At 49.7% G+C, this 27,185-nt stretch overlaps 1 protein-coding gene across 8 annotated transcripts in view; it reads left to right on the top strand.

Moving 5' to 3' along the window:
* The first annotated feature begins 1,372 nt into the window (after positions 1-1,372).
* Positions 1,373-27,185, top strand: part of mark2b (MAP/microtubule affinity-regulating kinase 2b) — a 47,315-nt gene continuing 21,502 nt past the window's right edge. For 5 of the 8 annotated variants that reach the window (XM_030338064.1, XM_030338069.1, XM_030338067.1 and 2 more), the window contains exons 1-10: positions 1,373-2,677; positions 17,485-17,652; positions 19,505-19,558; positions 21,580-21,628; positions 22,041-22,106; positions 22,341-22,411; positions 22,729-22,785; positions 24,562-24,798; positions 25,737-25,856; positions 26,292-26,409. In XM_030338064.1, coding sequence (XP_030193924.1) covers positions 2,627-2,677; positions 17,485-17,652; positions 19,505-19,558; positions 21,580-21,628; positions 22,041-22,106; positions 22,341-22,411; positions 22,729-22,785; positions 24,562-24,798; positions 25,737-25,856; positions 26,292-26,409 — 991 coding nt within the window. In that variant the 5' untranslated portion in view covers positions 1,373-2,626. The remainder of the gene's footprint in view (positions 2,678-17,484; positions 17,653-19,504; positions 19,559-21,579; positions 21,629-22,040; positions 22,107-22,340; positions 22,412-22,728; positions 22,786-24,561; positions 24,799-25,736; positions 25,857-26,291; positions 26,410-27,185) is intronic. The other 3 variants (XM_030338065.1, XM_030338070.1, XM_030338068.1) reach the window with 2 other exon arrangements.

Here is a 27,185-nt window from a genome sequence, read left to right on the forward strand (position 1 = left end):
ATAACAATGACTGCTTTGATTGTGCTGCCGCATCTCTTTTTCAACAGTGCTTTGGATCGAGACAGTGCCATTGATTTATACTCAACCCCTAGCATTTGTGTTCGTGTCTATATAAGATCTCTCTGGTCCCAAACCGTCTCGTTTGCTTATGTCAGAATTTCGCTTGGCGCTGATCTCTTTATAGTTATTATTTATTTAGTCTTTAGTGATCTATTTATACTGGTGCAATCCAACCGAATCTCCCTTGCAATATTATGAGACCTATTTTCGTGATAGGTTTTAACAATTTCTATGTAGCCTACAGTATATTTAAAAATCTGTTAAATTAAATGTGAAAATATTTTGGCTAGTTATTTTGTTTCGGATAATACACACTTTAATCCAAATACATTTACTGCGTTGGCTAGAAGTCTTTTAGGTTTAGTCTAATTGGAAAAAGAAATGTAGCCCTTTGAACCTTTTTCTTAGGATGTGACGCCAACATAATTTAGATATAGAAACCTTTTACAACCATTCGTCATGCGCAATGGTCAGGTGCAACTTTGATGGTCCTGGAACTGTTTGCACTCCAAGTACCAGGAGGGGATGTCTTGACATATTTAAATAATATCATATTCTAGTATGGTAATTGATCATATATTTAGGACATTTGGGCCAAAATATTAGCAGGCAAAACACTTGATGGCTGGTGAAATGTAAAGGAACCATTTAGGGTAATTGTCATGATGGCGATAGTATATAGGTCTGGTGAAACGTTATAACACAACTTACAAATGTGTGTGTGTGTGTGTGTGTGTGTGTGTGTGTGTGTGTGTGTGTGTGTGTGTGTGTGTGTGTGTGTGTGTGTGTGTGTGTGTGTGTGTGTGTGTGTGTGTGTGTTAGTGTGTGGGAGGGAGGCGGGGGAGAGAGAAAATAAGGAGTAAGAGAAAATAATATGAAGGGGGAGAGAGAGGATTAAAGAGAAGGGGAAAGTCAGAGAGAGGGAACGTGAGAGAGGGGGGGGGAAGAGTGAGGCTTCAGGACGCATATGCGTCATAGCTCATCTCCACTCTTTATTTACACTTGGAACCATATTTGCATGACCTCTCCGAGCCAAACAATAGAACGGCACCTGTCACACACACGCACGCACGCACGCACACACACACACACACACACACACACACACACACACACACACACACACACACACACACACACACACACACACACACACACACACACACACACACACACACACACACACACACACACACACACACACACACACACACACACACACACACACACACACACACACACACACCTGTACTCTCCGGAAAAAGCCGAACGTACCCGAACAACACCCCCCCCCACACCGTCTCAGTCGTGGTGCAAGCAGCCATGTTGCTGCGAGCTTGTTCCGGTATCAGGGCTGGATCGTGCGCATAGGCTGCCATCGGGCCCAGCTCTCTGCCTCCCCCTCTCCCCCCTTTTGCTGCGTTGACACGCACCTCCTCACGAAAAGCTCCAGCGGTGCCGCTGCTGCTCATGGATTTTTACAACCTGATGATTCTCTCTCCGCTCGCCTCGTCACGGAAATAACAATCGGTGCGCCGTGAAGACCGGACCGACGGGTATGCGTTGCCCCCACCGCAGTGCAGCAGCAGCACGTATGAACGACCTTTATTCGGATCACGCAACGACACAAGGAAGCGCGACGACGCGGTGTGTCCGCCGTGAGTGTGGAGTTGTGTAGGTTTCCGACGGGCTGCCTTCGACTGCAACGCACCAGCCCCAGTGAGCTCCATGGGCTAACGTCGGCTAGCCGATAGCTAGCGCGACACATTCGTGTACTGGTACCGCTTGCCATGTGACCTTATTATACACAAAGTCTCCGTTCACTTTTTTGAGTCGGCTGTGTTGTTTTTGGATCCATCGCCAAGGGATATCTCTGATCGTTTTTTTTTTTTTTTGGATCGGATTGTAAAATGTCGGGATCTCGCCGGTGGTTCTAACTTTTGGCCTGAAGTTTGGAGAAGACAGCGGATTTAATTTTAGAACTCCCGAGGAGAACCACCGCAACACGACAGCAGAACCCCCACCCCTCTAACCCCCTACCCGCCGCTCCGCAGAACCAGCGTCGTGGTTCACCCGTCCGGGACCGCGGATCTGAACGGACCGGACCTCGAACCTTTTCCCCCAACTTTTCCCTCCCCGCTAGCGACCCCAGCTAGCCCGTCACCGCCACCAGAAGCTCCTCGGTCCCCTCTCCGCCCGCTGTATGCCAATCAAAACGTGGATTTAGTTGGGTTTTGGTCAGACCTCGGCCCCAGCCACTTCAGGGTGTTTTTTCCCAGGACCGGGGCTCGTTCTTGGAACATGGGACGAGTGTCGCTGCTAGCTAGTCGCTAGCTAGCAGGCTAACAGAACTAGCCGCCGATGTGGGGGTTTCAGACTTGTTGATTCACTAGCTATCAGTCGTGAGCTAGCTGGCTAGCACTGGGTCGGTCTGGGAGGGCTCCCACACCACCAGGTTCCTACTTTTAACAAGTTTATAAATGCCCAACAGACACTTTTAAAGAGTATCTCCGGTTTCATCTCTTCCTTCTCCTGTTTCTACAACTAAAACACAAAGCAGGCTGAGATGTCTACCAGAATCCCTTTGGTACAAGTCATTGAGAACACGGCAGGACAGGTAAGACTTGTTCCAACAACGTTGGGTTTTAACCCCTGGTGCCAATACTTATTAAATAGGACGTCGTCTTGTACACTGTTTGAGGAACTATGAGAAGAACTTAGTGGTGGCTTGAGATACTTTATGTTTTCCCTTCCGCTCCAGGAGCTTTCTCACGCAGTTGACCAAATATTTCACACCTATTTAGGTTTCAGTATACTGTCATAGGACATGCCCTATTGCAGAAAATATTTAATTGCACCTTTCTTGAGAACCAAAGCAATCCCTTCCACTTTTCGTAAGACCTACGCTTATTGCCACACACAACTTGTTTCTGGCTGTGTTTAATGGCATGGCCCACTGACGTCTTGATCCACCTGGAACAGCCTCGGAAAGGAATAAACAATATGAAGCAGAACTTTTTCCAATGCGATCAACCAGGCAAATTCAAGTCAGTTTGGTGCTTACTGGTGTTTTTAAGGGGGGATTTTCCAGCTGTCCCGTTGGATGATACAAAACCTAAACATGTCACCACTATGGAACAAAAATATATAATAGTTATGCATTCACTCATAGACGTGACCTAAATTGCTAAATATGAGCTCCCTTTGGCTATTAAAAAACCAGCCAGTCATGACAGCAATTTCAGGGGGACGTCCAAATGTGTATTATTGGCTGCATTTTGTGCAAGTCATCTCATAAGTCACTGTGTGTTTCGGTCCACGGCTCCAAAAAACCTTTCCCTCCATAAGCTTCTGCCAATTCACTTGTTCTTGCAATATTGGCATGTGGGGCACGACACTTGTTGAGGTTAGCACAGTCTCCCCCCCAGGGCTTGCATGGCTAGTGGTCCCTGGCGTTGACAGGACACTTTGAAGCTACGTCACTAGTTGGGTGGGATTAAGAAGAGTGCAGCAACACACCACCCACATGGAAACCAAAACCTCAAGTGGCTCCAGCCATCGCAGCTACCTAGCGATGGATCAGTCTGTCAGTGGACCAGGGAAATCAGTGCATGATGAGATGCTAGCCTCCCCCCAGAAAAACCCAATGGCCGGTAAATCATTGTTATGGTTCAGACCTTTGGCGCTATGACTAATGGTGCAGTAACACATTAACTTTTAGTTTCAACCCGGAAGCCTGGATTCGGGACCAGCCAAGCCCCGATGCAAATGAGCGTGGGAAACCATTTTAGGATTTGCATACACCTAGTGTCACTGCGCTGGACGCCACATGGGCAGGAAACGCAGTGTTCCGCCGTATGGTGGAGGAGTTGCGTCCTAAAACGGTGTGACCAAGAACACTTCCCAGGCCTCCAAAGAAATGAGTAATGAATGGTAGCTCAGAGGTCATGTGACGGGCTATGTTGAATGGGAAATTAGGTTTTGTGACGTTTAACCAATTTGCCTTGATTTCATTATCGACTTATTATCCGAGCACACAGAAATAGTTTTCAACTAGTATGTCGTTTACCGGTAAAGAGGGCAGCTTACTCTAATGCAAGCGTTGGATTGTAGGTGTGTTGTGTTGTGGTGTGGGTGTTGAAGCCTGTGTTGGTGTTTTCTGTGTGTTGTGGACGTGAGTTTGCGGGGAAGGTGTGTCCAGTTCTCCTTTTGTCACAAGACGGTGTAGGAATGTCTGACGTCTTGTGTGGCAGGTGACTGATAATGGCAGTACCATAAAAGGAACCAAACTCTTTCCACATGGTGACTAGATTACCCATTTTGTGAGAGCTTCCGTTTGGACCTTGATATTTACCACCCTGACCTCCTTGGATTCTGTTTCATTGTATAATACCTTGACGAAGACTTCAAAATATACTTGGTTAGCTGGAGTGGAGTCCTTTTGATAATTGCAACCCAATTCATGGTCCGACCTAGCGTCATGCTAGCTCTTTAGCACCCTTGGTGTATTACGTAAAGATTAGGGTAAACACCCAAGGTTTCCGTATGACTATGACCGTGTGAGTAAATATGTTGTGGGTTGGGTAAGCTAATCAAGATAACGCCACACTGGAGTTAATGCCAAACCACAGTATCCCTCGCTCGCTATCTGTACAAGTAGGAAGTTTGTTGCTCTGCCGGTGCTAGGTTTGCTTATATTTATTAAAAAATCACAGTTTCATATTCTTGCCAAACAAGTTAGGCTCGTTGTCTGTCTGATATTCGTTGAAGAGAACTTTGTTTTACAGTTGACAGCCAGGGGCAATACATGTGTATATCTACTTCCATCAGCCAATCAGTGAGCACTTTGATGGTTCATTCAAATTAGAATGAACTGTCAAAGTCTGAACCCGCCTGTGACTTCTAGTCTGATGTATACGCACTTTACCTGTCGAGGCTATTCAGTTAGGTTAGTTTTGTGTGTTTTGGCCTATGGGGGGATGTGGCATTGCAGAAAGTGGACCCTTGTATTACTCTGAGTGTGTGTGCATGTGGGCTGACGTAAGGAAGCCCGCTTCACTTTGGACCAGGGGAGGGGAAGAAACCTAGAGTGCAGCTGAGCTGGCTGGTATTCCGGTAGGTGTAAGCAAGTTTATACACACACATGGCTGGTAACTGTACCTGGGACAAAGGTCACAGACCATAATGTAGCTGATTATATAAGGCTGCGGCCATGGCTGTCACACACGTGTGTGTGTGTGTGTGTGTGTGTGTGTGTGTGTGTGTGTGTGTGTGTGTGTGTGTGTGTGTGTGTGTGTGTGTGTGTGTGTGTGTGTGTGTGTGTGTGTGTGTGTGTGTGTGTGTGTGTCCATGCTATTAAATACCAGCGTGCACGTGCACACGCACTGATGTCATTCCTTGCCACATCTTTTACGGGATCTATTTCTGGGATATTATAAATTCAGTGTTTGCTGATGTTGACCACACTCCCAACTCCCCAACCACTTCCCTCGTCCACTCGCAGCTGCATCTTCCGGGGGGAGCGGAGGGGGCTTCATATTAAGGGTCTCAGGCTAGCTAGACCCAGACTTGGTTTGTAGGTTAAAGGCCTTGGAACACACACACACACACACACACACACACACACACACAGTCTCACACACACACAGTCTCATACACACACACAGTCTCATACACACACACAGTCTCACACACACACACACACCCACATACACACTCACACAGTCTCACACAGACACGCGCACTCGAACACAGAAACACACGCACCCTCTCTCTGAAAGGGCGGTATAGTAAGCGTCTGCGGTGTTGTGTTTCCCAGTGCGCGGGACGAGATGGCACCAAGCTTTGACACGTCGCCCCGGCGGCGGTGACAGACGGACCCCTGAGCCGGCGGGGCTGTCGAGATACGCTCGGGCTATATTTACTCCCTGCTTCCTGATCGATTGTCTGAATCGGTAGAACCGAGACTAGGAGAAGTACGGAGTTCCTACTTTGGCATCAAGGTCAATCGGATGTTTTGTCGTGACGACGGAAATAATAGTTAATATCTGATGATTGAGGATTGGAATCGAGGGACGCAGTTAATATTGGAGGCTAATAATTGTTTAAACGTTCAGACGGGACTTCCCGGTCACTTGACTGATGTTTGTCCCCAAGCTCATAATAGGAAACCACCTGGTCCAAAATGGCGGCGCGTATCTATTCCGAAGTGTGCGCATTGCGGGGGACCCCCCCCCCCCCTACCCAACCACCCCCTCCCAGATGTGTCTGAATCCTTCTATTGTCCAGTTTCCTGCCTCAAATGTCCCCTGTCCATTCATCCTGCAACATCCTTAGATTAAAAAAATAAAGAGAGCGCTCCTGGAACGCCACTGTGCCGGATTGTTACCGTGGCCACCGTGCCATTGTTTGTCTGGACACAATCCAGTCTAGGGCCCCCCGCTGCGACCTATTCATAGGCATGGTGTGTGATGGCTTTTCACCGTTTGAACCGTTCCTCCAACGAAAATCAATTAGGCATGTGGGTGGGGGGGTGTGTGTGTGTGTGTGTGTGTGTGCGTGTTTTGGCTGTAATGGAACGATCCGCAAAGGAATGGAGGTTGATACCAGCTGGTCAGACCCAAAGTCCATCATAACTGGGAACGTTTCCTGCAGTTGTCCAGTCTATACACTTTGCCGTCTTTTCGAGTGGGTTGACTCCTACTACTACTTTTTAGTTTTTTTTTGTGGATAGCATGGCTGGGATGGGTTGGGGATGTAGGACAGAACAGCATAGCAAACAATATTGCATGCGGATTTCAGTTCATTCTAGTTCAGAGGCTGAGAAGTGCCGTCTCCAAGTGAGGGCGATCTATTGTGCTGGTGTTACCGGGCAGATTGAACCTGAGGCCTGGCTATACCATCAGGCAGCTAGCATGATCTCTTTTCATGACTGCAGTTCATCAAGTCAGCTTTAAGTCTTGACTAGCGGTTCAAATGGCTGCCCACTAATAGCCTCCAAACGTTAGTCGGGTTATAAGCGCCAAAGTCGACCAGGTTTTCGCTTGTAAGAATTAAACAAATCTGCCTTTTTGAAAGTTTGACAATTGTTTAAAACCGCTACGGCTCGACCTTGCTTGAAATAATAGAGGGCAATCATTTTGAAAAGTCGTCCATCTCTTCGCCCTTGTTGCTGCATGAAAGAAAAAGGAAAAAAACATGATAATTGACAAGAAATAGTGGCTTGGGTCTAGTCGAGACAGGCACACAGAGCTATGCTGCCGTACGAGGAGTTCTTCGAGCCTGTCACTCCTCAGTGGAGAGGACTTGGACCTGGCTGAGGGGTAATCTCCAGCGACGCTGGGCCTCAGAGAGAGCATCGTGACCGCTGCCAGGGAGTGCAGGGCGAGAGGTCCACCCTGATGGCTAATGACGGAGAGCAGCAGACGGAAGGAAGGAACTGTGGAATGGAGATGTACTGAATGGGCCGAACAAAGGGTTGTTTCGGGGGGCCAAAAAAAAGTGAATCGAATAAACGTGGCGGGACTATTCGACCGATGGATTGACCTAATCACTCCCGGCCGACGAGGAATATCTTTGATCGGGGCTAGTCCTGATGCATACACCTGTTCCCATTTCCTATTGGCTGGGAACTGCCATGCCATTATCCATCTGTCTGTTTATGTCTTGAATGCTTGTAGCATCTGAAGCGCTTTGATGCACTTGCATAGACAACACCAGTATTCCTGCCACTGTGTGTGTGTGGGTATTTACAGCATTTACCTGATGGCAAGCCTGGATCGATGCGCTTAACGGATGAGTCACCTCATCGACAATGTATAGCGAGCAAGCGCGCACGCACACACACACACATGTAGACAGACACAGACACACACACTCCAGTACACATTGGAGTTCCGCCCAGGAAACCATAAATTATGGCTCTTTCCTACCAGACCAGTCACTAGGCAGAAAGACAAAGCCTGCCTGGGCCCTAGCAACCGAGAACATGCGAGAGAGAGAGAGAGAGAGAGACACACACACACACACACACACACACACACACACACACACACACACACACACACACACACACACACACACACACACACACACACACACACACACACACACACACACACACACACACACACAGACACACACCCCCTACCTCTTCATTCTTACACAGGCGTTCATGGACGTTTAAATTCATACCTTTTCTCATTCATTACCCCTCTCTCCCTCTGCCACTCTTTATTCATTGATCCCCGTACCGCCAATGCTAAGAAGCCGTGGCTCGTGCGCCTGTGTGTGTGTGTGACGCAGAGCGTCGTCAACCAACGGCGACGTGTCCTCGTACCCTAGCAACACCCCCCGTCTGGCTGTTTATCCAACAACGCAACGATGCCCTCTGCACCCATAACGCCCAAGAGTGTGTGTACATATGTGTGTGTGCTGTGAGCAATGCGGGGCTATAGAACTGGTCTTTCCAGCCGGGCGGCTTGTGGCTGGTGGGGTGTGTTAACTGAATCGCATCACGCACGTCAGGGTTCGATGTCACTCAGGTACTGGCAGGGTGGATTCTTCTGTTCTCAAAGGGCGTCTCTCTCTCTCTCTCTCTCTCTGTCTCTGTCTCTGTCTCTCTCTCTGTATGTGTGTATGCGTCTCTCTATTCTGTGTGTGTCTCTCCGTCTCTCTCTCTCTGTCTTTCTCTCTCCTTCTTTCTCTACCTCTGTCTCTCTCTCCAAGTCTGTCTCTCACACTCTCCCTCTGTCTCTGTCTGTGTGTCAACATGACGCAACAACTGCCATTTCTCTGTGTGGTTTCTGTTTTTTCTTTCGTCAGCCCATAGTTTGGTCTAAGGGACAGCAGGGGCGCAGTCCTTTGTCCCCGTGTTGTTGACGCAAGACGTAACCGTCTGGCCGGTTATGCATGCAGTAGGGGTGTAACGATACATGTATACTCGTATTTGAACCGAATCGGTACGGAGTGGACGTCACGGTTCGGTGCATGGATTTACACGGAGAATGGTCGGTATAAAATTAAATAAAACTGACTGAAAGGGTGCCAGCAAGTTCGAGCCACGCACGCCATCCGTTGCTTGGTCGACAGAATCGCACTTCCGTGAGACGGGGATAATAACAAACAAACGCACATTATCCGCAAAGTATTTCTGGAACGGCTAGCACAAAAGTTTGCCGACCTTCTTGGACGTCCTACATTGTTGATCTTTGTTCATTGTGCGCCGCCATCTTTTTCCTTGGATTTATTAGCAGGTACACAATGCTAACGTAACCCCCCCCCCCCCCCCCCCCCACCCCACAATGAGGGTACTGTTGGCGGTGGAAACACGAGCCGTAACTGAGCTGCGCCAAACCGCACCTTCACTACTCCACCAAGCCGCACAGACCCGCACCCTCCCGTGGAAATGCGCTAATTCTGTGTACTTTGCACTATCATAATTAAGGCATGTTGCATTTTCAGTTTCATAACTGATTGTCTTATTTGTTTACAAGTTACGGATGTAGTCAGGAGTTGGTGTGGGGTACTTAATGTTTACTGTTTACATCTTAGATTAAACAGTTCAGGCGGTTGCAGCTAGCTCAGGGGAGAGACTGTATGACACTAGGTGGTACAACCTGAGACATGCACAATAAAAAAAGGAATTGCCTTCTGCATTTTTGTTTTTTCCTTTCCCTTCATTGTACCGAACTCGTACCGAACCATGATGCCTGAACCGAACCGTGACTTCAGTGTACCGTTACACCCCTAGCATGCAAACAAGTCTGCCAAAATATTCATCCAGATTTATAATTGTTTTTATTTGTATGTATGGAGAACGTGGACGTTAAAGATTGCTCAACCAGCGAAGGCTTGCCAGTGTCTCATGGGATTCGTTCTATATGAGGGGGGGATTTTGTCGGACGTTAAATATTGAATTAATGATATCTGATAAACGATCGGGGCAATAACGCTAGGTGTGTGGAAATCACCCGCGAATTGTCCAACGTAATTCATTCCATTTCGGTCTCTTCATTTGTCCCTCTTAAGGAAGGGATCATTACATTTAGGATGACGAATTTTATTAGGGTCCCTAATGGCGGACGTGGAAACGTAGGCTCGTCTACCTTGGCTCGTCTACCTCGGCTCCACTTAAATGGAAAAAAACTTTGTTTTATGAAAGTTTTTGCCAAAATCTCAATCTGTCCTTTGTGTTTTCACATTGAATTTGATTAACATGGCTGCTGCTCTTTGGGGCCGGTATGGTCTGCCTGGTAGCTACAGCAGACCCACCGAGCTCCACCCCCCCCTGGCCCCCCTGCAGTCCGCTGGGTGGGGTTGAACGCGACGGCCCCCTGCTCTGATTCTGTCAGTCATCCATCAGTACCACCACAGTGTTCCACCTGCAACCATACTCTACCCGTCTATTCATCCGCCAGGGTCCTGTAACCCACACACACACACACACACATGCGCACGCACGCGCACACACGCACGCACGCACGCTGGAGTAGGTACAGGAGCATGCAGGGAATCCACACTGTGACTCTAGCTGTGAAAGCTGCTCTGAATTGGTTATACACTGCCTTGCACACATACACAGGGTCTCACAAACACACCCACACACACATGACTACACACACTCTCGGCAGTTAGGATAATCTGAGGCAGGAACATACGTGAGGGAGGGGGGGTGGGCAAACAAGAACACACACGCACACACACAAAATCGCACACACACACTGCATTCACAGCAAACTGAGACTCTGCGTTGCAACCCCTTGGTAAAGCAGGCGGCCTCTCACAGGTTTACTTAGCTGTGTGTGTGTGTGTGTGTGTGTGTGTGTGGGAGGGGACAGTGTTGGAGAGGGGAAAGAGAACAGTTCAAGTGTTTGAGCCGGTGTGGCTCGCTCACGTAGGGAATTGACCCAATTCAAGCTTCAAGCATTCCCGCCATAACAGTCCCCCTAGTCTGTTCTTTTTCCCTCCTTTTAAGTCTTCCTCCACTTCCTGTTTATGTCCCCCCACTGCATTGGCTCCGCCTTCCTTTTGAAGGGTCCAATGGCTGAGCTTTGTCACAGGCTTCCAGATGACCCATCACCATCCACTCAATTTAAGTGCAGAGTAATCACCGGCAGGCTTCTGTGTTTTAGAGTCGACGCTTTGAGCGGGTGACTCTAAAAGACACTCGCTTAGTAGAATGATTTGTGCTCCTAAACGGCAGCCTCCGCCTCGTGTGACACCCAACGACGCTCAATGTAATCCCTGCTGCCGTCCCTAATGGCTCCCCTGTTCTGACCAGCGCTGGAGGAAGGGAGGGAGCAGGTGAGAGGAGAAGGAAGGCAGGGACGAGAGGGCTGGAGAGCGAGGGAGAAAAGGAAAAGAGTTGGCAGGATACAAAAGGCGACAAATCACCATGGCAACACAGTCTCCACGACGTGCGTGCGTGTATGTGTGTGTGTGTGTGTCTCCACCCGCCCACCCGTTGAAGATAATGTAAGAGCCCTATGAGGATGTGTTACTCTGAGGATAAACAGCTCTTGTTCCGAGCACGGTTTGTTCTGCTGCACACAGCAAAGATGGCCGAAAAATAATTAAAAAACCGACGTGGGCAATATTATTATTTTCTAACTTTGACTCAAGGGATAAGTATCGTGCCCTTTTTTTGTTATCGAAGGATATACATTTTTCAATTCATTACAGTGATTCACGACTATAGAGGTAAATCTCTTCACAAAGGAGGGATTCAGCTTCCTCCATCACTTCCATTTTTCTAATCGCTCTGCGGCGCGGCATCCTCAATCCACTCCCCCGTCCCCGACGGCTATTTATACCCGTGCGGCGCCGAGGTCATGATCTCCTCGCTCGGGGAAGGGCCTTGTTTGTGTCCCGGGCTTTTTTACGATCCCCTCCTGCCTGTCTGACCACAACCCCACACGTGTAAACATCATATTCCCTCTCCACCAGTTCACACACCACCTGTAGTAGGGCCCATCGCACTGCAGGGACGGGGTTTGGGTGAGGTTCCTGAAGCCCGGGACCCACAGAGGCCCTGGTTTCCTTTGTGGCCGGTGCCCACCGTTGATACTATCTTGATTAGGGATGCACCGAAATGAAAATTCTTGGCCGAAACCGAATATACTGAAACAGTTGGCAAAAGGCTGAAACCGAATACCGAATGTGGCTTTCAATGTTTTTCATTGATTTTGCTTAAATTTTTCACCATTGCATAAATCAAACAATTAAATGTCCTTTATAAACTTTTTTGTCTTGCTTTTCTGTAAAAAATAAATATTACAAATTTGATACAAAATATCTATTTAATACTGAACGTTTTCTAACATTCCAGCAGACATTATTGCAAGAATTTAAGAACAATGTACCTTTTTTAATAAAAATAACTAAATGTTCGGTGTATTTTATTATGTTCGGCCTTTATACTCCTTCGGCCGAAACCGAACATTATGTTTTGGGCCATTTTCGGCCGAACATGTTCGTTGGCCGAATATTAGGTGCATCCCTAATCTTGATTGATGTATTGCGCGAAATCTCTGCATTTGCACTAGGCACTTTTATTAGCTTTTAAACCAAAAAAAGTATTTTTTCTGGCACCATTGAGGCACCATTTTAAGAGTGTAGTAAAGGTATTGTCATCGGAAAATACGAAAACCGATACTCATTCCAAGACCTCGGTTAGGGCCTACAGTTTTTCTCACAGGTTTCAGCCAAGCAATTGTCCCCCCTAGGCATTTCAACATTCGTGTGCGCTATTCACTATAAAAAAATTGGCTACAGGCTTTCTCTTGTCATCGTTTGTTGTTGCCTCCGTGATATGAAGAAGGGACGTTGCGCGTGGATGTTTTTTCAGGTGTTGGTTGGGCGGCCATTATTAAAGATGCCGCCCATCACTTCGTGTTGCAGCACCTTCAGGAATAAGGGCGGGAATCTGTGGCGTTTCTGTTGGATGTATCCCCATCATGTTGAGTTGCACCTCGGAATATGGGCCCTTATTAAGGAAAACGTTTTGAATATTAACAGGAAGAAAGGGTTATTTGCGGGCTGTGATTATAAAAATCTGGGCAGACTACGTTTGCGGTTAAATCCAGAGAAAGGCCAACCAGTTTGTGTGTGTGTGTGTAAACGTGCAAGAGTGCGTGCGGGCAGGGCAGTGTCCAGTCAGCATATCTAGATTAGTAAAGGTCACTGATAATGTATGCGTGTGTGTGTGTGTGTGTGTGTGTGTGTGTGTGTGTGTGTCCTAGTGGTGGCTGGAAATGTCCACCCAGGTAGGGCGTTCCTCTGAGACCGTCTGCCAGCAGCACTACTGTATGGTGTTGAAAAAGGGGGGGTGGGGGGGGGGGGGGGGGGGGGGGTCTCCCGAGAGTACAGACTTTATAAATACCAGCCCAAGTTAGTGCAAGATATGCAGAGCTGTGTGTGTATGTGTGTCGTTCTATCTTGGCCTTCATGACTCAGTCGCAGCATCAGCGAGTAAAGTGAGAGGTACAAAACAATGTCATACATTGTCCTCGTCTAAAATCGTCTTTTGGGGAGGGGGGACGGTTGTCTGGCTGTGCAGGGGGTGCGTGTGTTTGTGTGCGCGCACGCATGTGTTTGTGTGTCTGCCTGCAGCTGCTGAAGAATGAAGGAAGATTCAGAGGAGACGACCAAAATAGGCGGACATGAAAGAGGAGAAGAGAGTAGGAAGGGTTGAGGCCAGGGAGAGCAAACGTGTACTTACTGCGTGCGTCTGTGGGGAACGCTTTTCATGGGTCTTGACGTACATTGAAACGGCTAAAATTGTTCTATTAAAGTTCAGATAAGTTACTCTGTCAGCTCGTCACAACAATTGATTAAAAACTAACAGATTTGTGTTTGAACTGGTGAAATCAAAGTTAGGGTAGGCATTTTGGAATAAGCCGCCCAGATTGATCTTGATTTTTTACTAAGTACCCCCCCCCCCCCCCCCCCCCCCCCCCCCTCCCTTCAGGCCTCAAAAGCCACTCTCCCAAAACGCGTGATTCTCAGTGTCTAGCTTTAGCATAAGGTCTGCCTAGGCTTGTAGAGGACTTACGTGAGTGCACACATAGACTTTTAGGTAGGTAGACAAGTAGGTAGACCTTCTTATCATTCCATCATGGCCAAATGAAATAATTTGGGTACAATGAAATACCTAATTTGAGTATGCAATTACTTATTTCAGGCCTTTAACAGCCGTTGATTGCCAATATTGTTCTGTAATTTGCCATAGCTTTTTATTTTTGGATTGCTGGTTGTAAAGAGAATTTCATCAAATTTTACCAAAACTGCTTCCAACATAAACACCTCACCCTAGCTTAAGTGATTGCCCCTTTCTGTGTTTCTAATAGACTGCCATACATGCGTCAAGGCTTAAGTATAATTGTTCCAGGCAGGCCGCTAAACCATAGCATAGCTTTTGCTAAAGTTCCTGTTGACATATCGACACTAGATGTGGGGGGCTGTCCTAACAGCTCTCCTCAAAGCCGTGGAGGGGAATTGGGATTAGCATTTCTAAATGGGGAAGATGGCAAAGAAGGTTATCGCCATGGCTGCACGACGTATAGCATCTGATATCCCACTCGCTCTATCCAGGCTTGTCCGTCACTGCGAGTAAGCTGAGATTCACGAGCATTACGCGGTCTCGGTCTCCTTGCCGTCGTCGTAACATCCCACACGTCCCGGTCACGAATCCCAAGACTCCCTCGTCGTCCGGGGAAGCGCACCGTTCGTCCGGTGGTGCGGTCGACCATTTTGTCTGCACGGCTATTCCTGAGTCTAAATATGCGGCCCCCGCCACAGCGAACCGTCCAAAAGGAACCGCGTCGGGTTCAGATCAGAGCAGAGAAGCTAGCGCACCACGCAAGATCAAGCCCGGAATTTCCCCTCAGTCTTCCCATTTTTTTAAAAGATAATACAATGGCTGTTTTGGACGGGTAGAGGTGACAGTGATGAGGGCTTATACTATACAGCCTCATCATTTTCTCCCACTATTTATTTTGGGATTGTCGGTGCGTTCCTTGTGGGTCCTGTTAGGAAAGCATCCAAAGGCCCACCCTCTCCCACGTCTAGATTACAGGGCTGGCCGGGGGAATTAGAGAGGTGGAATTGGAGCAGAAAAAGTAAAAGGAGAAAGTGCGTACGTCATGGCAGCGCTCTGCTGGGTTCAGAGGCTGCTTATTGTACGCGGGCGTCTCTGTCGTCATTATTTGCTGAACTTCTGCTCAGCAAAGCGGTTTCTCTTGCTCATGAGCTTTGTTTATAGTCGTAGTTTTACTACCCGGCGACATCTTTCCACTTATCAAACGAAAAGCTATATCAATAAGATATTAAATACCTTATTTTTCTTTTAGTTTTCACCACGTTTGAACACTCTGTAAATGTCAAAGAAACGCACTGGTATAAATACAACTGTGTTTGAGTGTTATTTCTGGGTTGAATGAGCATTTCTCTTAGATTCGGCTCAAAGTCAGCCAACTGTCGGATCACAAGGAAGCTGAGCAGAAGGATGGAGCGAACAGACCGCGACGCTTAAACAAACAGGGCCGTCGCTAAAGCATTGTGTCAATAAGTGGAACAAGTGCGGCAGGCCGAGGCTAACACAGCACATCTCGAACCGACGATTTATAAACGACGGAAGGGAGATTGGCCCAGAGAGGCACCGGTAGAAAAAAAAAAAAAAAAAGCGGTCTGTAGAATCTCTAAAAAAAGGGCTAAAGAAACGTTCTCCCACAGAAGTCCAACTGGCTCGGAGCCAAGATGGCGGTGAACCGTTTTAAAATTAGAACCTTGAGGATTTCTTCTTCTCCCCCGCGGCCTGAGAGGGAAAAGAAAAGAGAGCTCGAGTCAAAAAGTTAACGGACCACAAAGCCCAGAACTACAGTCGTCTCTGACTTCTGGGCGGACTGTCCTCCGACGTGGCCCTCCTTCCTCTTGGATTACATCAGCCTAATCGCCCGTTCCCCTCCCGAGATGAAGGGAAAGAGGAAGAAGCGGCAGTCAACCAGACAGAGACGCAGAGAGAGGCCCTATTCCAGCCACTGCACCCCAGAAAATCGAGTCTTTGTACACGGGGACAAAAACCACAACGTCTTCACAACACTGCGCTTTCATTTGGACATTTTTATTTCAGCCTTTTCACTACAACTGGTCCCGTTCCAGCGACGGCAAAACCTCCATGCAGTTGATTCCCCTCTTCCTCCGTCCTTTGCCCACACACACAATTCGTCACGCCGTTCTCTCGCCGAAACCAGAAAACCCCCCTCGACTCGACTCGACCACCGCGGGCTAAATTCATCCTTCCGTCTCTCCTCGATAATCCGCGTCTCTTCCCACCGCCCCCAGAAAAAACTAATCGGGTCAATTACAGGGTTTGCAGAGAGAGAGAGCAGAGAGAGAGAGAGAGAGCGAGCGAGAAAGAGACCGGGACAGAGAGAGCTAGACAGAGAGGGGGTGAGGTTGCTTTATCAGCACCGGCTTCGCAGACGGTATCCCATGCCATCTGGAGAGAGAGGCAGACACACGCACGTACCGGCACATCCTCGCACAAATCCGGAAATGTTTTGCGGTCATCTGCATTCGTCCTGTTCCCCCGGGGACTTGAGAACGAGGCGGATGCTACTGAGGAAACTGCGCGTGTGTGTGTGTGTGTGTGTCACCGTTTTTGTGTTTGTTTGTGGAATGGGTCCGACCAGAACTTAGGCCTGTTCTGTGTGCTTATCCGTGTCCGACACAGACATTAACAAATGAATAAGAAAGATGGATAGGAAACGAGTGTGAGGGGACAGGAAAGGAAGTGAGACGTTCCTCCCTGCACCGACCCCTACCCCCCTCCCATGTGGGTCTCAAATCTCTTAACAGACGTACGTGTATGCATGTGTGTATGTGTGTGTGTGTGTGTGTGCCGTCATCCTGGAGCCAGGCGCCCTCTCCTCTGACCCTGATCCCTGTCACCTGTCTGCACAGATCACACACACACACACACACACACGCACACATACACACACACGCAGATCACTCACACACACATGTAAACAGATCACTCACACACACAGAAATTCAGTCCTACAGCAGTATGTGGCGCTATTCATGTTATACATGGCCGGACTGCAATGGCTGACTTTAGTTTTGATCTTTGAGTGTGCGTGCCGGTGCGTGTGGTCATGTCATGCAAATGATCCGCCAGTGGACTTCTGCCTAATGTGGCTCGAGCGATCGATACAATTGATGGATTTAGGAGTAACTCCGTTCATTCATTCATTCGGAAGAAACAAACCGCTCCCCCTGACCATTAGCGGCCCAGAATAGATTCCGTTGCGATGGTTAGCATGTGCTCTGCTCCTGCATGAAGGCGCGGCCCTGACGGATCATAACTCGTCTTCACCCGGCGCTCATCTGTCCTTTGTTCCTCTCCCTCTCCCCCTCCAGGACTCCAAGCCGTCCACGGGCCGTCCCAGCATGCCGCGCTGTCGGAACTCGGTCGCCGCGCCGACGGACGAGCAGCCGCACATCGGCAACTACCGCCTCCTCAAGACCATCGGCAAGGGCAACTTCGCCAAGGTCAAGCTGGCACGCCACATCCTCACGGGCAAAGAGGTGAGCGCCACGGCGACCGCTCCCGGTCGTCCGAGAGCCGGGGGGCCAAACGGGGGGAGCGGGTTCACCTGGAGGCCTCCTGAAACGTTGTTGTTGTTGTTGTTTTTGTTATTGAGCGAGGAGGCTGTGAACGGTGCGATTCCAGTTGGTTTCAGATGGTTCACCGGCGCGCTAACCCGCCCACAGGGAAGCAGGTCACCGCTTGTGTAAACCCCCCCCCCCCAATCCGCGAGTGTGGATCGAAGCAACCCCCTGATCCGTGAAACACTGTTAGCATTACCGTCTGACATGTTAGTGAGGATAGCGGCCCAGTATTCGTCGGTGAGCTGGAAGAGGATGGTTGAATACGGCTGGGCTAGACGCCGTCAGCCCGTGGGTCACGACCGGGCCGTGGCAGACATTCGTTAACATCTCCCCCCCACACTGTTCCACCACCGGTCACTGAGAGACAACCATCTTCTCTCGCTCGTCTGCTGTAGTCCAGGTGCAACGACGAAGACGAAGTCTCCGACATAAACGCAGAAATCACAACCGTCCTCTCTCTGATGTACACAGCAATGTCTCCCCACTTCTAAAGTCCAGTTGTGCGTGTTTCTCCTTTAAGTTTGTGTGTGTGTGTGTGTGTGTGTGTGTGTGTGTGTGTGCGTGTGCGCGCACGCGTTTATAGGAAACATCTAGGGGTGGGGCTCTGTTAATGTGTGACAGCTCCGTGCTTGACACCCTGATAAAACTCCATGTGACCCGGTGCCACACGTGCAAGTCGATGTGTGTGTGCATGTGTGTGCGCGAGCACACACACATGCAGGCACGCACGCAAACACGCGACCAAATAGAAAGAAACGAAGGGAGAGTCAGGAGTGCCAGTAGGAGTGGAGGAAATAAATAAATAACGCGGGCACACATACACAAATAGAAGTGTGATCTCGCTCGGCAGGTCTCTCTCTTTGTCTTCGTCTCCGCGCGGCTTCCTTTCATCAGAGGCCCGCCATCCCAATGTCTCTTACAGTCAGTCGACCGCATGCTCCTGCAAACCACAGCTAAGCTATCCGTACAAAAACAGCTGGAACGGACCTCAAACTGGCAACAGGCATGTCTCTGGGCAGCTCAATGAGAACAATAGCTTTGCATAGAAAAGCAATCGAGCAACAGAACGATTATTCCATTATTAGATTATCATTATTACATTAGCTCTAGTTAATATCTCTGTCCCGTTTGCGTTGTCTCACTTCGGCCGTCTGTTCATGTGTGGCGCAACTCATTATTCACTCGTGATTATGTAAAAACCTGGCCCTCTCTATGGGATAAACTACACACCACATTAGAACATGGATTTGTGTGTTTTTAATTCCTCTGAGGGAGGGCTTAAGAACCCAGCGCTTTTGTTTTCACATTCCTCCCCTGGTAGTGTGAGTTTAGTGACATCACAAATCAAACCCGCCTATCCCGGCGCAGTATGCAGATTCAGCTCACCGCTGGGCCATCCCCCCCCCCCCCCCTCTCCCCCACTTGGTTACCGGTACTCGGAGGTGCACGGTGGTGTCCTTATAGAACAGAGTGCACGTCCGGCTATGCCCATCCGAACACGGCATCGCCCGGGGGGTGGATGGTCATTCAATCACAACATTGACGTGTCACTGATTCTGTGCGTAAAAACAATGTATACGAAGAGGTCGGTAAGGCGACTGCCGTTGACTGACCGGCTGGTTCAGTGGGTGAAGTGAGGCCAGAAAGACCTGCCTGTTAGAACCGTTTGTTTCTGTGTGTTTATCATCCGGGTGTCCCTGGGTTGAACGTGGTGCACGGCCAATAACAAGCCAATGAGATAATCAATCTTTGTTTTTCCTGTTTCTAGGTGGCCGTCAAGATCATTGATAAGACGCAGCTCAACTCCTCGAGTTTGCAGAAGGTGGGTCTCTCTTGGGTCTCTCTTATTCCTCCCTCTCTCACCCACGTCCACTTCCTCCAAACCCTTTTCCTTAGAAGTAGCTTTTGACTTATTCCAAGAATTTTCTCTCCCCAGCCCTTAACTTTAACTTATGCTCTCTTTCGCTTGCTCTCTCTCTCTCTAGCTCCCTCGCTCTCCCTCTCTCTCGCTCTCGCTCTCGCTCTCGCTCTCGCTCTCGCTCAATCTCTAGCTCTCCCTCTCTCTCTAGCTCTCCCTCTCTCTCAATCTCTAGCTCTCCCTCTCTCTCTAGCTGTCTCTCTCTATCTAGCTCTCTCTCACTCTTTAGTGCTCTCTCTCTCTCTAGCTCCCTCTCTCTCTCTCTCTAGCTCCCTCTCTCTCTCCATCTAGCTCTAACGCTCTCGCTCTCGCTCTCTCTCTCTCTCTCTCTCTTTCTCTTTCTCTCTCTCTCTTGCTCTAGCGCTCTCTCTCTCGCTCTCTCTCTCGCTCTCTCTCTCTCTCTCTCTCTCTTGCTCTAGCGCTCTCTCTCTCGCTCTCTCTCTCTCTCTTGCTCTAGCGCTCTCTCTCTCTCTCTCTTGCTCTAGCGCTCTCTCTCTCGCTCTCTCTCTCGCTCTCTCTCTCGCTCTAGCCTGCTCTCTCTCTCTCTCTCTCTCTCTCTCTCTCTCTCTCTCTCTCTCTCTCTCTCTCTCTCTCTCTCTCTCTCTCTCTCTCTCTCTCTCTCTCTCTCTCTCTCTCTCTCTCTCTCTCTCTCTCTCTCTCTCTCTCTCTCTCTCTCTAGCCTGCTCTAGCTCTCTCTCCCGCCCTCCCTCTGAAGTGGTCTAGTTTTCCAGGGAAGGCTTTAATTACAGGAAACAAGCTGCAATTGCTTCCTTTCATCCGGGGGCAGGGTGGGGTCTCTCCTCTCACACGCACACGCCAAACACGCATGCGCCGGGCGCCCCCCCCCCCTGGTCCGGACCCTCTCATGTGGTCTGCCCAGAGGAGGAGGTCCAGCGGGGTCTACCTGTTTGATAACAAACACCTGCGGGCAACAGGTGCCTCCTGGCGTACCTGTAGCACCATCGATACCTAAGGGAAGTGTCAGGTGTGTTTTAGGGGTGAGATGGGGACCGTCCCCCTTCGTTCATTTGAGGGGGGGCCGGAAGACGACAAAAGTGTGCCCTGGCGTCTTCTGCCTGGGTTTCCTGTCCCCCAACGGCAGGCTGCGTTCCGGACGTCCCCCCAATCAAGCCGTCTGCGTGTGGGCCGCGGCGCGGCTGGCTGACATTGTTGTCTCCCGCCTGGTCTCATCCTCGCACAAGTTTTTGATTTGGCCTTTCACGGTTTCCCTCGCGTTTTACCGACTGCTTTTCAGAGGAGGTGACCGTCTTCCATTCAGCCGATTTGGAATCTCAACGAAACCAACGTGGAAACGGCGTAAACGTTAACCGATTTCTGTCGGGGTACGCTTCAGACTTGTTGCCACTGTTAACCTCCGCCGCGCTTATGAACCCCGCGACGAAGCGGCAGGACGCTGCAATCACGTACGACCTTCATCCTCCCATCATGAAAAAAAAAAAGCAGACGAAGGCGAGGTCAAATGTCGCCCAGACGGGTGCCCGACTGTCATTACACCTGGCCAGCACATTTCCAGGTAGAACGGGCCGTCTGCAGGAACGCGATCCGACCGCACTGAGGACTTCCGACGGATCGCGCAGTAGCGGAACACGCTAGCCGTTTGTTTGCCCGCCACCGCCGTCGTACCACAGGAAGCTGCAACGTGATATTATTGGCTGTAATCAGAAGCCAGCATGCGCAGACATGTTAGCGTCTCCTCTTTTGAGGCTCCAAAGGTCAGCACGGTTAAATGTTTCGATTTTCATTTCGAAACTTAAAGAGACAAATGTGTGCGCACAGTTATAACAAGCATGAATAGCAATGAATGAGGAATGAGTGAATGTCTTTGTACTTTTACTAGTTGTCTCATTCTGCTTCTCCATTCCGTCTCTTCCTTCCCTCTCTCTCTCTCTCTCTCTCCATCTCAGCTCTTCCGTGAGGTGAGGATCATGAAGATGTTGAATCACCCAAACATAGGTGAGTCGTGCGTCCCCCCCCCCTCTCCCCACCTCCCTTCTCCCCACACATTGGCTCTCTGCTGTCACGGTGTTAGCCAAACGCCCAGAGCGTCTCAAGGTCGACTCGCTCTGCTCCAAAGTTAATGAAGTCCATCTCCCTCCCTCCCTCCCTCCCTCCCTCCCTCCCTCCCTCTTGGTCCCTGTTCATTCTCGCTCTCTCTCTCTCTCCGTCCTTTCTCCCTCTTTCTCCCTCTCTTTCTCCTCCTACTCACCTGTCTGTCTCTCGCTCCATCTCTCTCTATCTGTCTCTCGCTCCATCTCTGTCTCTCTCCCTCCATCTCTGTCTCTGTCTCTGTCTTTATCTGTGTGTGTTCTCGCTCACTCTCTGTCTCTCTCTCGCTCTCTCTGTCTGTCTCTCTCCCCCCTTCCAGTCAAGCTGTTTGAGGTGATAGAGACGGAGAAGACATTGTACCTGGTGATGGAGTATGCCAGCGGGGGTAAGCATTTCCAGAAACCCGGAACCCCGTCTCACCACACACACATGCACACACGTACACACACACGGCCTTCTCGCCCGTCATGATGACATCCTCACAAAAATACCGTAATGTGTATAATTCAACAAGGTTGGTCGGGAGTGACTCACACAGTACCCAATGTTAAACCATTGTCTCTCTCTTGCACTCTCTCTCTCTGTCTCTCACTGTCTGTCTTTCTGTCTGTCTGTCCAGGCGAGGTCTTTGACTACTTGGTGGCTCACGGCCGGATGAAGGAGAAGGAGGCGCGTGCCAAATTCAGACAGGTGTGTGTTTCTGTGTGTTTGTGTGTTTGCTCGCCAGTCGCTCTGCAGCATCATCTGTATTCTGGGGTCTTTATACGCTCGTCAAAATGCAGAGTGAATGCTGTCGGCATGTGAGAGGAATATGAAGTACGTGTGTGTGTGTGTGTGTGTGCGCGTAATAGCGATGGAATGTGTAGGTCAGGTTGTTGATAGATGTGTGCGTGTCTTGGCGTCCATTTTGGCTGTTTTTAGCGGTAATGTGAGCGTGACATAATCCTCAGAAGAGCATGTATTTATGCTCACTCTCTCCGTGCTTCTCTCTCTCTCCCGCTCTCCAGATTGTGTCTGCAGTGCAGTATTGTCATCAGAAGTTCATAGTACACAGAGATCTCAAGGTGAGTGGTTTTGGCCACACACCCCCCTACCCCTGCCCCAATACACACGTACACACACACGCGCGCACACACGCACATGAGTTCTCTACTGTCCCCCAATTTTCTCGTCGCGCATATACTGTCCTCTGCTGTCTCCTCTTTCGTTTAGTAGATGTCATCCCTCTCTCTCTCTTTTTCTCTCCAGCCATCCGTAAAGTGTTGTGACAGCCTTTCTACATTTTTCTCTCGCTCTCTCGCTCTCGCCCTCTGCGGTAGTCACAGTTGACATGTGTGGTGAGGTCTGCCCACCCCCACCTTGTCAAGTGACAACAACTGATCTAAAAGATGATGTAATGCTCTTGTTTTCTGAAGAAACACACATAAACACAGGAAACGACACTTTTAGTTTGGCTTATGCATTCAGAGTCGCTCCCATGTCCTCGTTAGATCTCTAGCTGTGTCTGTCTGTCTCTCTCGCTCTCTCTGTCTGTCTCTTTCCCCTCCCCACACCACCGTGAACTTTTTACCTTCACTGGTAGCCTTAGCAGCAGCCATTAAATGTGTATTAAGAAGAGCTCGCATGTGCACGGCAACACACACAAACACACGCACACACGTTAATGCCTCCGGGAAGCTGTGTCTCTGTGTGCGCTCGTAGCATGGAGAGTAATCGAGGGTCTTAGCGGGGCCAGGAAGGGGTGGGGTGGGGGGGGGGGGGGGGGGGGGGGGGGGGCTACCTGTCTGCTACACATTACCATGATTACTAACACACTGACTTGTCTATCATCACTGATGTTCACACACACACAGATGAACAACCACGCACGAAGACACAAGAGCACCCACCCACAAAACACCCACAAATAGACAGACAGCGCACACAGAGACAGCCACAGGGCTCTCCTGGGACCCTTGGGGGGGGGGGGGGGGGGGGGTCTTAGTACTGGGACAAGAGAGCCCCCCAACACCGGGGGAAGTCTTCCCGATAAGTTGTTCTGCGAGAGCCGAGAGGTGTTCTTAGTGTTGGTTTCCCAAACGCACAACTAACACCACAACACGCATGCACACACATCCGCACAGCTGCCGAGAGTGTGTTGGTGGCAAAGTGTAAAGTCAGTGCGAGCACCTGTTGCTAGGCAACCCCTGCCTGCTCACTCACTTGCCAAGTTTCCGAATAGCTATGCACGTGCGCACTCACACACTTGCACACACACACGCGTGCGCATCCACTGCCGTCTATAACACTGCTCCTTAAGTTAAGTTCCTTCCCCTAAAGGGCGTGTGTGTGTTTCATTCTATTCCATACATACTAACTCTGCACGCCTTTCCAGTCAAAACTGCGACTTTTCCTCCCGTTTCATTGCATTCTCATCACATCCAGTCCTTTCACCGTACCCGTTCAGCCCCTTAGTGTTCTTCAGTCTGTGCTGCACCTGGTTAAGATGGATCTTGTCCCGCTATGTAGGTCAGCTCAGAGCCAGAAGCCATGGATAACGATGTCTCGGCTCCCACTTACTCTTACTTCCTCTGTGCCCCTCCCTCCCTCCCTCCCTCCGTCTCATCTCCTTGTATCATCTCTCCGGTCGCTCTTCCTCGACGTGGTCGTTTCTCTTCATCATCCTGATTCTCGTTATCTCCTTCCTCTCCCTGCCAATCACTCCTATCTCCGCGCTGATTTCCCCCGTCTCTCTCTCTCTCTCTCTCTCTCTCTCTCTGTCTCTCTGTCTCTGTGTCTCTGTCTCTGTCTCTCTCTCTCTCTCTCCATCCCCCCTGTGTCTCCCTCCACCCCTCCCCCAGGCGGAGAACCTCCTCCTGGACGCCGACATGAACATCAAGATCGCCGACTTCGGCTTCAGCAACGAGTTCACCCTGGGCAACAAGCTGGACACCTTCTGCGGCTCCCCGCCCTACGCCGCGCCGGAGCTCTTCCAGGGCAAGAAGTACGACGGGCCCGAGGTGGACGTCTGGAGCCTGGGGGTCATCCTGTACACGCTGGTCAGCGGCTCGCTGCCCTTCGACGGACAGAACCTCAAGGTCCGCCTCTTTTTTGTGTTTTTGTTATGATGGGTTTTATTTTTTTCGACGAGAGGCGATGTTTGTTTAATAATGAAAAAAGATTTTTCTGAGTGTTTCTTTTCACCTTTACTGGCGGTAGTTTGGGTTTATATAGTGAAAAAAGCGATGGTTGAAGTCGCAAAAGTCTTTTTTTTTTTATATAAGTGCACAACAAAATTGCATTTCGATCGCAGTACAGTGACCATTTCTGTGGTTGAGATTGCGCGCGTGCAAAGCTCAAAACCTCGTTCCGATGAAGTGTTTTTTACTGTGCAAACGTGCCCTCTAATGTAACCTTTGCAGGGAGTAAAAGTATTGCTTCTGATGTAACTATTACTTTAGCTAGCTCCAATCATCCAACACAGAGAGAGAGAGAGAGAGAGAGAGAGAGAGAGAGAGAGAGAGAGAGAGAGAGAGAGAGAGAGAGAGAGAGAGAGAGAGAGAGAGAGGGAGAGGGAGAGGGAGAGGGAGAGAGAGGGGGGGGGGGGGGGGGGAGAGAGAGGGAGAGTTTAACATCATACTTGGCCGTGACAGTATTGCAAACCACGTCACCTTAGAGGTGACGTGGTTAACAGTCAGACACAAGGAGGAAGTGAAAGGAATAATTATTGCTGTGAATTTTGTGATTCTTGTGCTACTGCGTAAATAGGTGGGCTAACATTTGCCAGTTTTGTAGCAAGCTGCCAAACTTTGCAAGAAAACGTCCAGAATAGTTTCACAGTCATAATAATCATTATACAACAACCAGACTTCACATTGCATCTTCTTTTGTACATCATTAGCAGCGCCATAGTGCTTCAGAGAACGATCCAGATAACTGCAACGAGCAATAAATCATAGAGTATTTAGGTGGTTGCTTATGTGCTGGTTTATGCTGCACGTGTTGACTGTGTGTGTGTGTGTGTGTGTTTCTGCAGGAGCTGCGGGAGCGTGTGTTGCGTGGGAAGTACAGGATCCCGTTTTATATGTCGACCGACTGCGAGAACTTGCTGAAGAAGTTCCTCATCCTCAACCCCTCCAAGAGAGGAAGCCTGGAGGTACGCACACACTGAGCTACACGCACAGAACCACACGCACAGAACCACACATACAGAACCACACACACATGCACTCACACACACACATGCACTCACACACACACATACGTACAGACACACACACACACACACACACAGAACCATATGCACTCACACACACACACGCAGTTTTCAACTATTTCACAGCTTACCTTGATGTTCATTTCATCACCCATGCTTGGGCTTAACTTTCTTCTCTAACGTTCTCTGTTCCCCACTTTGTTCCCCCTCCTCCATCTCCCCTCCTCCTCCCCCTTTGTCTCCACAACCCCTCCTCCTCTTCCTCCTCCCCCTCCCCCTCCTCCTCCTCTCCTCCCCCCCTCCTCCCCCTGCCCCTCCCCCCCCCCCCCCCTCCTCCCCCTGCCCCCCCCCTCCTCCTCCCGCTCCTGCCAGCAGCAGATCATGAGAGACCGGTGGATGAACGTGGGCCACGAGGAGGAGGAGCTCAAGCCCTACATTGAGCCCCAGCCAGACTACAAGGACCCTAAGAGGACAGGTACACACACACGCATAGGTATACAAGCAACACACAAGCACACGCGCACAAAGCACACACAGGTGCACACGCACGCACGCACGCACAAGCTCACACACACACACACACACACACACACACACACACACACACACACACACACACACACACACACACACACACACACACCCCATAGATAAACTGCTCAATAAACAGGCTCCACCCCAACACATTCAATTTCTATTATTTATTAATTTGAAGCTAAATCAGAACAATTCAAAGAGGTCCCGGCGTGTTAGCGAGGGCCAGTGCGACATGCTAGCCAGGTTCCATATGTCTCCGTGGAAACGAGCCGGCCAACTAGCCGGCGGTCTTGGCACCGCTTACCGCTAATTACCGCGTGCTAATTACCGCGCTGAGACGTGATATGCTGATCGCCACTCGGGGTCCTCTTCCTGCCCTGACACACAAACAGACACACACACTCTCACTCACTCACACACGTACACCCACCCACTCACTCCATACTTACACGCACACACTTTCACTCACTCACACACGCACATAAACCCACTCACTCCACACGCACACACTCTCACTCAGTCACACACACACTCACTCAAACGCGCACACACGCACACACACACACAGACACACCAGGCTGAGAAAGTTTTGTTGTGGGGACAGTCTTTGAAGTGATGGAACAGAAGTCTTTTTTTAAACCTCCGTTTGTTGTACAAGTTTAGCGATCAGAGGCATCTGAAACGTGTGGATTGTCAGCGTTCAGCATAGACTCTTGGACCGCTTTTTGCTTC

The sequence above is a fragment of the Gadus morhua genome, chromosome 17 (assembly GCF_902167405.1).
Source record: "Gadus morhua chromosome 17, gadMor3.0, whole genome shotgun sequence".
NCBI lineage: Eukaryota > Metazoa > Chordata > Actinopteri > Gadiformes > Gadidae > Gadus > Gadus morhua.